The 12955-nt window shown below is 63.3% G+C and overlaps 1 protein-coding gene across 2 annotated transcripts in view; it reads right to left on the reverse strand.

Moving 5' to 3' along the window:
- TPPP (tubulin polymerization promoting protein) overlaps positions 1–12955 on the reverse strand; it is a 30103-nt gene that overhangs the window by 8872 nt on the left and 8276 nt on the right. The window contains exon 2 of one of the 2 annotated variants that reach the window (XM_006140115.3): positions 4002–4316. In XM_006140115.3, coding sequence (XP_006140177.1) covers positions 4002–4312 — 311 coding nt within the window. In that variant the 5' untranslated portion in view covers positions 4313–4316. Of the gene's footprint in view, positions 1–4001; positions 4324–12955 lie in introns of those variants that run through there. The other variant, XM_006140116.3, reaches the window with a different exon arrangement.

Consider the following 12955-nt stretch of genomic DNA (forward strand, 5'->3'; position numbering starts at 1 on the left):
CCGGGGGAATGGCTACACCACAATCCCTTCTCCTCCATTCTCCTCTCAGGATCTTGGGCACACACACACACACACACCTGGGGTAAGTTTAAGCCACTGGGCCCGGGACTCAAACCGTGGTCGACTACATGGGAGTCCAGCAACATAGCCATTACACCAACTGCTGGTACCGAGGGCTTCTCTTTTCATCTCAGGAAACCAGATACCATTCCTGAACCCCTGCCACCACCACAGCGGGTGGAAATGTCCCCGTTTGTGCCCACTTGGGCAGGGTCTCCTCAGCCCTGCACTTCTGCAGGCCGCCACTAGAGGGCCGTGCAGAGACAGAACCAGCCTCCAGGGCTCTGCAGCTGCAGGTCTCCCCTCCGTGGGGAAATGTGTTGGCCTGGAGCACCTGAGCCAGGCAGGCAGCCTTTCCAGGCTCAGAGCTCTGAGGTTCCTGTCCCTCCACGGCTGCCCCCAGTGCACTTTGTCCAGGGTCAGGCCTGGGAGGCTGGAGGGCGGCTTCTGAACCCAGCGTCCTCAACGGCACCTCTCATCACACCCTGCGAGTGGGCCCTGCCCACACCCTGCAGGGCGGACCATGCTTCCTCCTGGGTCTGGAGACCATCCGGCCACCAGCCCTTCCTCGGGAGACATGGCCAGTATGGACACCTGGCTGGGCTGGGCAGAGGGCTGGGGGGCAGGCAGTGGGTCAGAGCCTGAGGCCAAGGGACGCCAAGGCACCCCGACCACTCCCACATGCACACACACACTCGCATGTGCACACAGGCAGACATGCATGCAGACTCAGGGACACGCAGATATACCCAGACATGCTCACAGGGGCATACACGGCATGCTGTCCACAGCCTCCCGCCGGCCCAAGCCTCAATCAGTATTTAAAACGGCCCTGCTCGGCTCTGGGCAGGAGGGGAGCCTTCGGGTAACAGTCCCCCCACAAACCACGCAGAGCTACAAGAAACTTGTTTAAAACCTGACACATAGTAACACCACAACAAACAAGCACTGCCATGGCGACAGGCCCCAAACAAAGGCTCCAGATACCCCAGCTGGCGCCGCCATGGCAACCCGCCCGAAACAGAAAGAGTTGGACTTTCTCCACCAGGTCCTGTCGGAGCAGGACACGCTGTCTGCCTAGCGCAACCTCCTCGCCGCTCCCCCAGTGCCTGGGCACGGGGTGGCCACGGGCGTCGCCATCAGCCACATGCAGATGGGGACGACCCCTACGCCCTCCTCGGGCACCGTGCCTGGAGCCAGCCTTCCCAAAGTTGAAGGCCATCCCTGGAGGTCCCTGACTGCAGGACCCCACAGTCCTGTCGGGTTCCACACCCTCCCTCCCTAGGGCAGGGTGTGAGCCTAGACCCCTCGTTCCCACACAGCATGGGGTCTCCCCAGCAGGGATCCCACAGAGAGGCAAGGCGGGGTTCCAAGCAGTCTCCCCGGGGCAGGTCAGGGTCCAGGGGATCCTGCACAGGGCTTGTGGGGTGTCCCCACCTGACGCGAGCACGGCCATACCGGCCCTGCTTAGCCAGCAGTGCTCGCTCTGTGTGATGTGAGCGCATGTGCGCGTGCCCTGAGCCTCAAGGCAACTTCCTGCAGGAGGAACTATGCCCTGGCCCCACATGTGGACTGCAGGCCACCCTGCTGGGTGACCAGCCCTGGCCAGCCCCGCTGAACTCCTCCAGGGGCAAAGCTCTCCAGGTGCCCCTGCGTGGGTCTGCCTGTCTACCCTGGACCACAGAGGGCAGGGACCACCACCAGGTCCCAAGTGTCCACAACCGCCTAAAGGAGCTGCCACCACAGCCTGGGTCAGAGGAGGGGTCAGGGTCTGCTGTCAAGGTGGGAGCGCAGCCACCCGCCTGGCTCTGTGTGTGCTGGCAACAGTGAGGCCATGAGGCCATGGGCCCCACCTGCCACTGCTCAAGTCCCTCAGTCAGGTGTCTGGGACACACCCACTTGGCTGAGCGAGCTCTGGGCACCTGGCAAGGACAGAGCTGGCCCTGGTCACCTGGGTCCCACCTGTCCACAGCTGGCTGGCTCACCAGGGCAGCCTCACTCACCATGGCCTGACTGGAGCTGCCCTGGCCTGTCCACTGGCGTCACGGGAGCTTTCCCAGCAAGGCAGAGACGCTGTCTGTCCCCAGGACTCAGCAGAGGACACAGCGAGCACCAGCGAACCAGGGCTCACGGCAGTGCCTGTCCCCACAGTCCACATGGGACCCTCTGTCACCACCCTGAAGGGGGCTGGGACGTGGACTCCGAGGCCCAGATCAGCCCAGACAGCAGCTGCAGCAGGGGCTGGTGGGCGTGCGTCATGCTGGGTACGGACACTATTGGGGGCCCGGCTCCCTGGTCCCCAAAGGCCCTGCAGCCCCCAGTTTGGATACGCAGCAGAAAGAATCAAGGTGCAGCCAGCCTGTCCCCTGACGGGCCCCCATGACACTCCCTGGTGACACAGGCACTACCCTGGTGGGCGGTGCGGGCCGAGGCTGCCGAGGAGGAAGGTGAAGAGGAGTCCCAGGGTGGGGGGCCCCAACCGTGGCTGAGGCACTGGCTGGGGGTCTGTGAGGAGGGAAGGCCCCACAGCTTATCCTCAGTGCAGAGGGTGACGCACAGACCGGTCTCCCACCCCAGCCAAGGGACAGGGTGACGCTTGGGCAGACGGCACCAAGACCAGTGGCCAGGCGTTGAGAGGCCGGGCGCGGAAGAGCCTTTGAGGTGAGGCCGACAGGCAGCATGCGGTGCGGGCGAGGCGCTCTCCCGCAATGCCGACCAGGCTGGGAGGTGATGGCCTCGGGCACCCTGAGGGGAGGGCCCGGGTCCTGCCTAGGAGGTGCTCAGCAAAGAACCTGGGCATGGGCGCCTCAGCAGGCTTCCAATGTCCAGGGAAGGACACGTGCCCGTGTGCACACGCATGATAGAGCCACAGGTGTGTGCACGCACGAGAAGGAACATGCCCCACACTCCGCTGGGCAGCAATACCGCGGGGCTGACCGGGCCGGCCTTCCTGCCAGTGCGTGTGCCCGGGCGGGTCAGAGGGAGGCCGTGGGAGCAGGGTGGGGCTCGTGCCCAGGGCAGCTCATGGCGTGGCCCCTGCAGGGCCAGGCTGGGCAGAAGCAGTGCCCCCCAGCTCTCGTGCGCAGGGACTCGGGCCGTGGCTGAGGCACTGGCTGGGGGTCTGTGAGGAGGGAAGGCCCCACAGCTTATCCTCAGTGCAGAGGGTGACGCACAGACCGGTCTCCCACCCCAGCCAAGGGACAGGGTGACGCTTGGGCAGACGGCACCAAGACCAGTGGCCAGGCGTTGAGAGGCCGGGCGCGGAAGAGCCTTTGAGGTGAGGCCGACAGGCAGCATGCGGTGCGGGCGAGGCGCTCTCCCGCAATGCCGACCAGGCTGGGAGGTGATGGCCTCGGGCACCCTGAGGGGAGGGCCCGGGTCCTGCCTAGGAGGTGCTCAGCAAAGAACCTGGGCATGGGCGCCTCAGCAGGCTTCCAATGTCCAGGGAAGGACACGTGCCCGTGTGCACACGCATGATAGAGCCACAGGTGTGTGCACGCACGAGAAGGAACATGCCCCACACTCCGCTGGGCAGCAATACCGCGGGGCTGACCGGGCCGGCCTTCCTGCCAGTGCGTGTGCCCGGGCGGGTCAGAGGGAGGCCGTGGGAGCAGGGTGGGGCTCGTGCCCAGGGCAGCTCATGGCGTGGCCCCTGCAGGGCCAGGCTGGGCAGAAGCAGTGCCCCCCAGCTCTCGTGCGCAGGGACTCGGGCAGCCGTCGCCACTGCACGGCCACAGCTGCTCAGGCCGAGGCCCTGCACGGCTGCAGACCTGGAACGACCATGGGACTCGGCCGTCCCAGCCACTGCGCAGCGCCACGCCCCCACCACGGGTGTCATTCGGGTCTGTGGCACAGCAGGCCGCAGGCCCTGCCCCGTAGAGACCAGGACGGTGGGGACAGGAGACCTCAAGGCGGGCGCTGTGCACCCGCTGACCACCTACTTGATTTTGCTGAAGACGATGTCCACGTCGGTGACGGTCACGTTCTTGCCGTCCACCACCTGGCAGTCCTTGCATAGCTTGGACCAGTTCTTGCCATGCATCTCCTTCCCAGTGGCCCTGGTGTCCCCGTGCACCGCGAAGCGCCGGAAGGCCTCCTCCAGGGCACTGAGCTCGGGGGCTGCGGCCGCCCCTTCGTTGGCACCTTCCGACTCCAAGGACAGCCTCTTGGCTGATTTGTCCCTTGCAGGGTCCCCGGGGGACTTGGGCGGCGTCCGGTCAGTGGCCTTGGGCCTGGCCTTGCTGTCGGCCATGTCGCTGGGGGAGGAAGAGGAAAAGGTCACCTTGCTGCCCAGGTACTCCCTGCTGGCCTGGGGACAGGACAGGTGACCCTGCGGGCCACCGCCAGGCAGCACAGCAGGCCCTGCTTGGCCCTGGAGCCAACTGCCCAGAGGCAGCCACCCCAGAGACACCGGTCTGCTGCCAGATGCAGATAGTCCCCTACCCTCCCGGAGACCTCTCCCGGGGAACCCTCCAACCAGTCTAACCAGCAGCAAAACAGAACCAGGGCAGGGCTGTGAGGGCCCAGGTCTTGCCAACAGTGGCCCCACCCCCAGCCTACTCCCCTCTTCCCACCAGGATCCAGCCTCTTGCCTGGGCCTGGGGATACCTGGGGCACTCAGGGGGTCCAGACCAGCTGTGCTATGGCCTCTCCTCCTCTCAGAGCACCCGGCCGCCTGCAGGTGGGCGGGGTGACACCAGGATGTCTGTGTGGGGCCCGGGCCAAGGGGACGGATCAAGTGTGGGCAGGGCGCAGCCGGGGAGGCTGTCTGCCCTGAGAGGTGCTGGCCCCGTGGCAGCAGGAGCCCAGGAAGTGGAGAGTAAGGGCCAGGCTGGCAAGAGGGTTCGGGAGCATGGGGCCAGTGAACCGGACAGGGTGGCGCATCTCATTGCACCTGCCACCCCGAGTGGTCCCGATGGGGACATTCCGGGTGTGGCCTTTGGGCCACACTGCCCAACTCCCACCACTCTGACTCCCCCTCAGTTCAGGCTCCTCCCTGCACAGTGCATCAGAGAGAGAGGTCCAGGCCGGCCTGTCTGCAGCCCTGGGCACCAGGAGACGACGGAGCCATGTTAGAACGTGCTGAGCAAGGGCTTGTGGCCGGGAACGTCCACCCAGCCCCACCGTCCCTCGGTGGGAGGAGGGCGTATGCAGATAGGCATGAGCACGGGCCTGGCCGCACTCCCAGAGGTCCAGGCACCTCAGGACAGTGGGCAGTCAAGGACACAGGCCCCCACAGCTGCCCCACCCTGTAGGGAGGTGCACCCAGACCTGAAGGGGCTGGGAGGAGAGTCTGGGAAGACAGGAACTGGAAGATGCCAGACAGTGAGTGGGAAGGCCAGGAGGAGCGGGCCAGGTTCAGGGGGAAGCACAAACCTCTGAACCCGGCCTTAGCCCGGTGGCCCCCACCTGCTCCACCATCAAGCAAACAGCACGCGCACCTGCAGAGCTGTTGTTTCTCCTGGGCCCAGGGCCGAGGGCTTTCCCGTGAGCTCAGTCAGTTCTCAGACAAGCGAGTGACATGCCTGCACACCCCGCAGGGCCAGGGGGAAGGCTGTGAGGGGAAGGTGGGGGACAGCAAACCTCCCTGTCTGGGACGAGGGCACCATGGAGCTGCGGAGGAGATGCATGCTGGACCCTCCGTCAGGTGGCTGATCCTGGGCTTTTTCTGTTTTGCCCCAAACATGCATTACCTTAATAAAATATTTTCAGAAGTATTTATTTTAAAATGATTTATTTATATTGCCATAGTGTGTGTACTCACCAAAGAGAGAGACAAGAGACAAGAGAGAGTAGACGAGGGCACCATGGAGCTGCGGAGGAGATGCATGCTGGACCCTCCGTCAGGTGGCTGATCCTGGGCTTTTTCTGTTTTGCCCCAAACATGCATTACCTTAATAAAATATTTTCAGAAGTATTTATTTTAAAATGATTTATTTATATTGCCATAGTGTGTGTACTCACCAAAGAGAGAGACAAGAGACAAGAGAGAGCATCCCTCAATGGGACATGGTCACACCACAGTCCCTTTCTCTCCATTTCTCTATCCTGTCTGGATTTGGGACACGCGTGCACTCACGCGCTCATACACACACGCACATCCCAGCATGATTTCCAGTTCCCAGGACTGGATTCAAACTGTCGAAGGCCATGTGGGAGCTGGCCCCCACGACCACTGGGCTACAGGGCCAGCTGTAAGAGCTTTTGTAAACAAAGTGACAGAAGGACTCGGCCCGTGTGTGCCACTGAGCAAACAGACAAGGTTCTCGCTGGGCCTGGACATGGCCCTGCTGTCAGCCATGTCGCCGGGGGAGGAAGATGCGGCAGGCAGAGTGGCAGGTGGAGAGCACCAGGGTCTGTGGGCCATGCCGGACTCGAAGCTGGGCACACTCCTGCCCTGCACACCCACTTCTGCTGCTTGAATAGCAGTCGGTCCACATGTGAGTGTGACTCAAAAAGGCAATAAAGTGTCAGCCGGGGTTACTAGAGAGGCTGCAGGCTGCACGGCCTCCCTCACAGCCCGCGTGAGCCACCTGCCCTGCGGCCTCCCCTGCCGCCCCTCCTGACTCATTCAGGACGCGGCCCCAGGAGGCAAACCAGTGGCCTGGTCTGTGCAGCAACAAAAGGCCAGCTCCCAGGTGTGCACCCGCACCCCCAGGTACACTTCCTGCACTCACAAGTCTGAGTTCCACACCCCCAGGTGTGTCCCCGCACCCCCAGGTACACTTCCTGCACTCACAAGTCTGAGTTCCACACCCCCAGGTGTGTCCCCGCACCCCCAGGTACACTTCCTGCACTCACAAGTCTGAGTTCCACACCCCCAGGTGTGTCCCCGCACCCCCAGGTACACTTCCTGCACTCACAAGTCTGAGTTCCACACCCCCAGGTGTGCGCCCGCACTCCTAGATATGTCCCTGCACCCCCAGGCGTGAACCCTCGCACCCCCAGGTATGTCCCCGCACCCCCAAGTATATCCCCACACCCCCAGGTGTGTCCCTGCACTTCCAGTGTCCCCTGCACTCCCACGTGTGCCCCCCGCACCCCTAGGTGTGTGCTGTACCCTCCTCTCCTGCAAGCTCTGGACACTCCGAGGAAGCTGCTCGCCAGCGCCACCAGACCCGTTGACCTGGGGCAAAGTGAAGAGCAGGAGGAGGACACGGCTGGCCAGCGTGGGCCATCCCAGCAGGGTCTGAGTTTCTCCTACCCACCCTGGTGCTTCTGAGGGGTCAGGAGGACAGGGGACAGGAGCCGATAGCCTATCCACTGGGTGTGGGGACAGGTTGGGTTACCAGATTTGCATTTTCAAAGGGCAGCCTGGAGAGGGAAGACGAGGCCAGGTGGAATTTCAGACTTCAGCGTGGGAGGGATGTGCAGCAGACCCCCAGACATGGCGGCTGGGCCCTGACCCTCCTGCCTCACCTGGCTCCAGCACTCCACACCAGACAGGGATTTCTTTCAGACCCTGAGGCCTCTTTGCCCAGCACCCCAAGGCCACTCCTGCCCAAAACAGCCTGCGGAGAATCTCCTGGGCCCCCTTTATCAGAATGACTGTCCCTTAAGACTAGACAAGAATTAACTTCCTTAAGACTAGAGGAGCCTGCCTAAAGCGGATCTATAGAAAAGGTGACACAGCCCCCAACCAGGAGGTCTGCCAATGGCTGGGGCCTGTGGGCAGGGCCAATGCCTGGGGCGGGGCTGGAGTTTGTAGGCGGGCCTGTGGGCCTGGCCAGCTGAGACAGCAGCTCCTGTGCTGTGGAGCCATCCCTCCTGGAGCAGGACTGGGTGGATCCAGAAGTGGAGGGGATGCACCTGCTTCACAGGCACGAACGCACTCCAGCCCTGCAGGCTCCCTGGCCTGCTCCCCAGCTGCAGCACCTAGACTTCCCTAGGCCAATGGGAGCCTCCTCTGTGTCCCTCACACCCAGTAGAGCCCACATGACTGCTCTCCCTGCACTGGGCACTGGGCGCTGGGTGCTGAGGGATGGCTGAGGGTCACTGCATGAGGAGGTGTAGGGCCAGGAGAGCAGGGCCCCGATCCAGGGACCTCCACCCCGGCCCCACCCACAGCACCTCCCAAACCCCGCAGGTGCTTCTTACTCTTGAAAGTGGACACACGCGCTTTCCTCCCACCAAGTGAGCGAGGGCACACCCAGGTCTTGACGCCAGACCTTCCAGCTCAGGTGTGCGAAAGTTCTGCCTGCTTCCCGGTACCCGAGGGCCCTGAATTCCCAGGTTGAAAGCGGTGGGACCCTGCAGGGCTCGGGCGCGGGCTGCTCCTCCTCTGAGCCCCTGGCGATCGCCCTCAGGAGGCTCCTGGAAGCGATCCCCAAGACACTCGGAATGCGGCATTGCTGTCCTTACCCTCTTCTGCAAAGGACGGGGTGCCAGCCCCCAGTGGAGCCCTGAGAGCACGGGGCTGCGAGGGCATGTGTGTGGGAGGCTCCGCAGACCAGCGAGGGCTCCTGTCCCCACCCGTGGGTGGCTCCCCTGCAGATGCCCCACCCTCTCCAGAGCTTACTTGGGGTGGAATCCCCAAATCCTTGCACCCGAGCCCTGCCCAGGGGTTGTGCCCTCCACCTGGGCCCTGGCCAGACTGGCCTTCAGCCCTGTGGAGCCCCAGGACCCTCGCTGGTGGGTCCACTTCCCACACCTGCACAAGAACACACAGTGCCGACCACACCGAGGGGGCTCCCCTGAGAGGGAGCCCCCAAGGGTCCAGACAGGGTGGTGTTTGCTAGGGCGCCCAAGAGGGCTCAGCCGTGTAAACAGAGGGACCGAGGCCACTCGGCCTGCCCCCAGCTCGCCACTGCAGTGTCCATCTGGGACGACATGGCACTTGGGTGCAGCTCCTAGCCCTCGCCTCCACAGTCACCCCTCCACTCGTCTGCGGGGCTCCAGACGTGAGCAGCCCCTCGCCCAGGCTCAGACTCCTGTCGCCAGCACCGAGAGCCTCCCAGAGCCACACAAAGGGCACTTTCTGCATCAGCGTGCCCCAGGTATGGGCGCAGCCACGAGCTCCAGCCATCGTGAAATGCAGACTTGTCCCCTGGCCCGTGTCCCTGCTGCTGTCCTGCACAGAGCCTGGACGTGGCCCCTAGCTGGGCAGGATGAGGGGCCTGCCAACAAATCTGCCAGAAAGGGAAACTGAGGCAGGCAGGGCTGGCAGGGCCCCTCCAGCTCCACCCCCCAGGACCCCCTCCCTCTGCCCCCAGGAGGAAGACGCCCAGACAGGTAGAGGCCACTCTGGGTCAGCAGGGCCTGCCTATCCATGAAGCCTCCAGCCTGCTCAGTGCACTGCGCAATGGCACCGCCACTCTGCAGTGACCGCCCTACAAACCGAAGAGGGCCATGAGGACATTCTCAGGTGTGGGCAAAGGGGGCCCTTCCCAGCTGTGCAGCACTTCGAGGAGCCCCGGAACGGTCAGGTGATGCCAGTGCTGCCCTCGCTGGGCCTGACCAGGCCTGGGACTCCCAGGATGCAGGGGCCAGGGAGCCCCTCAGCCCGTGTGTGGCCTGAGATCCTCAGAGTGGCCACCTGGGCTCCCACAGCAAGAGCTGAGTACTCCACTGTGCGGTCAACACCACGTCCTAAGATGCCCCAGGACAGTCCCCCACACCTCTAAGACGCCCCAGGACGGCCCCCACACTCAGCGGTCAACACCACGCTCTAAGACGCCCCAGGACGGCCCCCACACTCAGCGGTCAACACCACGCTCTAAGACGCCCCAGGACAGCCCCCATGGCCAGGACTGAAACATGTAAACAGAGGGCCAGGGCTCACTCCTCACTCTACTGCATTCTAAGGTCTGTGGCCACAGACACGTGGACTGACCACCGTGGGTGCCTCCTGCATTGACACTCCAAGACCAACACCATCGTAAAAACTTTGCCACACAGGTTATGAGAGACCCCTACTGAAGCTTCTAAAACCCATTAGTGGCTGGTCTGTCACATGGTGACAGTGCCAACACACATGGTGGCCCTCCACAGCCACAGCAGCCACTGTCAGCTTCTCTCTGGTCCCAAGCGGCAGCCAGGGGGTCACGGCAGAGCCGGCAGTTTTCCAAGTCAGGCAGACTTCCTGGCTGAGTGGCCCCGGGACAGACGTGCCCCAGCCTAACCCTCAGAGCCTGCGAGCATCACCTTATTGGAGAAGGACCACCCTGGGTTATCTGCAGTGGAGCCCTAACCCCGTGGCAAGTGTCCTGAAAGCCAGCTCGGGGCTAATGGGGCAGAGAAGGCGCTTCGCTTTGAACAGCCCCTCCGACGTTCCAGCCGGAATGGCTCTCATGGTGTGGTGTTGACAGGGGGGCCTTGGGAACTGGTCAGGCCAGAGAGGCCACCCTCGGGCCTCTCTCTTCTGCCTCGGCCAGTCGGACCACGACCAGGTACCATCTTGCAAGCAGAGAGCAGCCCCTGCCGGACAGCAAACCTGCAGCAGCATGCCTTGACCTGATCTTCCAGGCTCCGGAATTCGAGAAACGAGTGTCCACTGCTTACAAGCCACCCCCCGGTGGTGTTCTCGTACAGCAGCATGGGCAGGCCACGGCAGGGGACCGTGCAGGTGGCCACCTGGGAACCAAGGCAGAGGCTGAGACCCTATCGTCGGGGGAGGGTGTGTGGCCCTCTGGCTCCTAGGACAGTGGAGGAGCAACTTCTGTGCCAAGTCCCCAGTCGGGGGCGACGTGAAGTAGCCCCAGACACTGGCGGAGCAAGCGGGCCCAGGGGCTGGAGCCCCCTGCAGAGGGGACAGAGTGTGCAAGACCGAGAGGAGGTGTCCACAGGGAGCCCAGGGACCAGAGCGGGCAGGGGGCAAGCTGCCTGGACTCCAGCAGCCCAGCAGTGGGCTGCGTAGTGCGGGGGCTAGAAGTGGGAGCTGACCCAGGACCCCGACTTTTCGGGATACACAGCGGGCCTCTTGCTGGTGTGGGTGGGTGGAGGAAGAGAGGCTTGCACGTGCAGAGGGAGGTGCCCTCAGTGGTATCTGCTGATTCGGGGCGAGGTGGACTGCAGCCCCGCGTGTGCCGACTGCTGGACAGTGCCTGCCTCACGGCTTCGCAGGCCAAGCCCAGTGTGCCAGGAGCCAGGCCGAGGTGGTAACTCTCAGTGACGCCACCCCCGTACTCCGTGGAACAGCCAGCACGAGAAGACCAAGGCTGCAGAGTGACTGTGAGGTGGTCGGGCACAGTACCGTGACAGGTGACCTTGGGAACACCTGGGGGCCCCGTGGTGAAAGTGGGGCAGTGACTGGGCCACAGCGTTCCACAGGGCAGTCTGGACCTTGCTCCATGCTGGGAAGGGAGTGCTCAGAGAGACCCTGGCACGGCCAGTCCCTCTGCACAGGAGCAGGTTGAAGGCTCCGTGTGGGGCAGGGCAGGAGAGTCCCACACCAGTGGCCCCTGAGCCAGGACACCTGAGCAGCTGGTGGTGATGGGGGAGAAGGCTGGGAGGGGCAGGGGCCAGGAGTAGCCAGGCGGTGCCTGACCACAGGACACAGGGTCCTGTAAGCTTCAAGAAGAGGGCTAGGCAAGGCCGTGTTTTCTAAGGAAGTCATGCTGCCGGCTCTGCCCTAACCTGGGGACCCCTAACATGGGAGGACTCGGGGGACTGACTTCTGCATCCGACTCCTGTTACCTGGTTTTCACTTAGGACCAGCAGCTGACAAGCAGGGAGACGGAGGTCCCCCTGTACTCTCCTAGCCGTTCCCTGCCAGGAGGGCTGCACCACGGTGTCCAAGCTGCTCCTGCAAGCTCTGCCTGGCAGGTCCCTAGCAGATATGGCCACTGGGCCCCTGGTTGGGGCGTCTGTCACACACTGCGGGCACAGGAGCAGGGGCCCCCTGGGGCTGAGGGTCAGTGAGTGCTGGACGGAAGGGAGACCACGAGACAGTCACGCACACCTGGAGTGGGGGATGGGACGCTTCCTGGCCTGCAGGGGTCCACCTATCTGGCCCTGGTCTGAAGCCCAGCCATTGCCTGTGGGACAGGGACTGGGCAGATGGAGAGGAGGCCGTGCTCACCCGGCCCAGCGGGTGCTCTGCAGACGTCGGCCGAGCACGGCTCAGGGCTGCTGGTACGAGATCAGTGGAACGTGCCCCAATGCCCCACCAGCCTCGCGGTTCCGTGGAGCTGACAAAGGTCCCCGCTTATCACACGGAGAAATCAGACACTCGGACACGGGCTGCTCACAGGAGGCGGCATCGTCCATGGGAGGCTTTGAGGGAGGGAAACGGCTCCAGGGGGTCAGCGTATGGAAAAGGCAGGGTCCTCCCTTCACAGACTAACTGAGGAGCGGTCCGCACTGCACGGAGCCCGGAGCCCTGAGCCCTGACATGGGAGCCCTCAGCCTTGCTTTCCTCTCTCCAAACGTCCTCCCCAGGGACAACCCTGCACTCGGGCCCTTAAACAAAGCTGAGTTGCCCTGCGTGTCCCCACAGGCAACAGGACTAGGGGACCCCAAGCAGCCTGCATTCCACATCAGGAAATGAGACCTGATCTTTTTTTTAAAAGGAATTATTTCCATTTAACTTTATTATTATTATTTGTTTTAATTTGACCAGAGAAAGACAGAGAGAAAGTGAGAAAGCAGCCTGCCAGGTCCGAGCCTCAGCCGTAGTCAGCCATGTGAGAGCTCAGCATCTTTAAGCACCATGCCACTGGCCTGCCTGGGGACCTGCCCTTTTTCTGATGGGAGCACTTCCCGTAGGGGCCACCCTTCCCTGAAATGAGCCCATGGGCCACAAGTCACAGGGCCTGCAGCCTCCCCCATAAGCCTGTAGGGCCAATGGGGCTGTCCCAGGACAGGGCTACTGGGGTTCTCAGGCTGAAGGGGTGCTGCTCTGCCCAGGGCTGTGAGGGGAGCATGGGGGTACCAGGGGGCTGTGGGGGGGGAGTGT

Source organism: Tupaia chinensis, unplaced genomic scaffold (genome assembly GCF_000334495.1).
Source record: "Tupaia chinensis unplaced genomic scaffold, TupChi_1.0 Scaffold000020_1, whole genome shotgun sequence".
Classification (NCBI taxonomy): domain Eukaryota; kingdom Metazoa; phylum Chordata; class Mammalia; order Scandentia; family Tupaiidae; genus Tupaia; species Tupaia belangeri.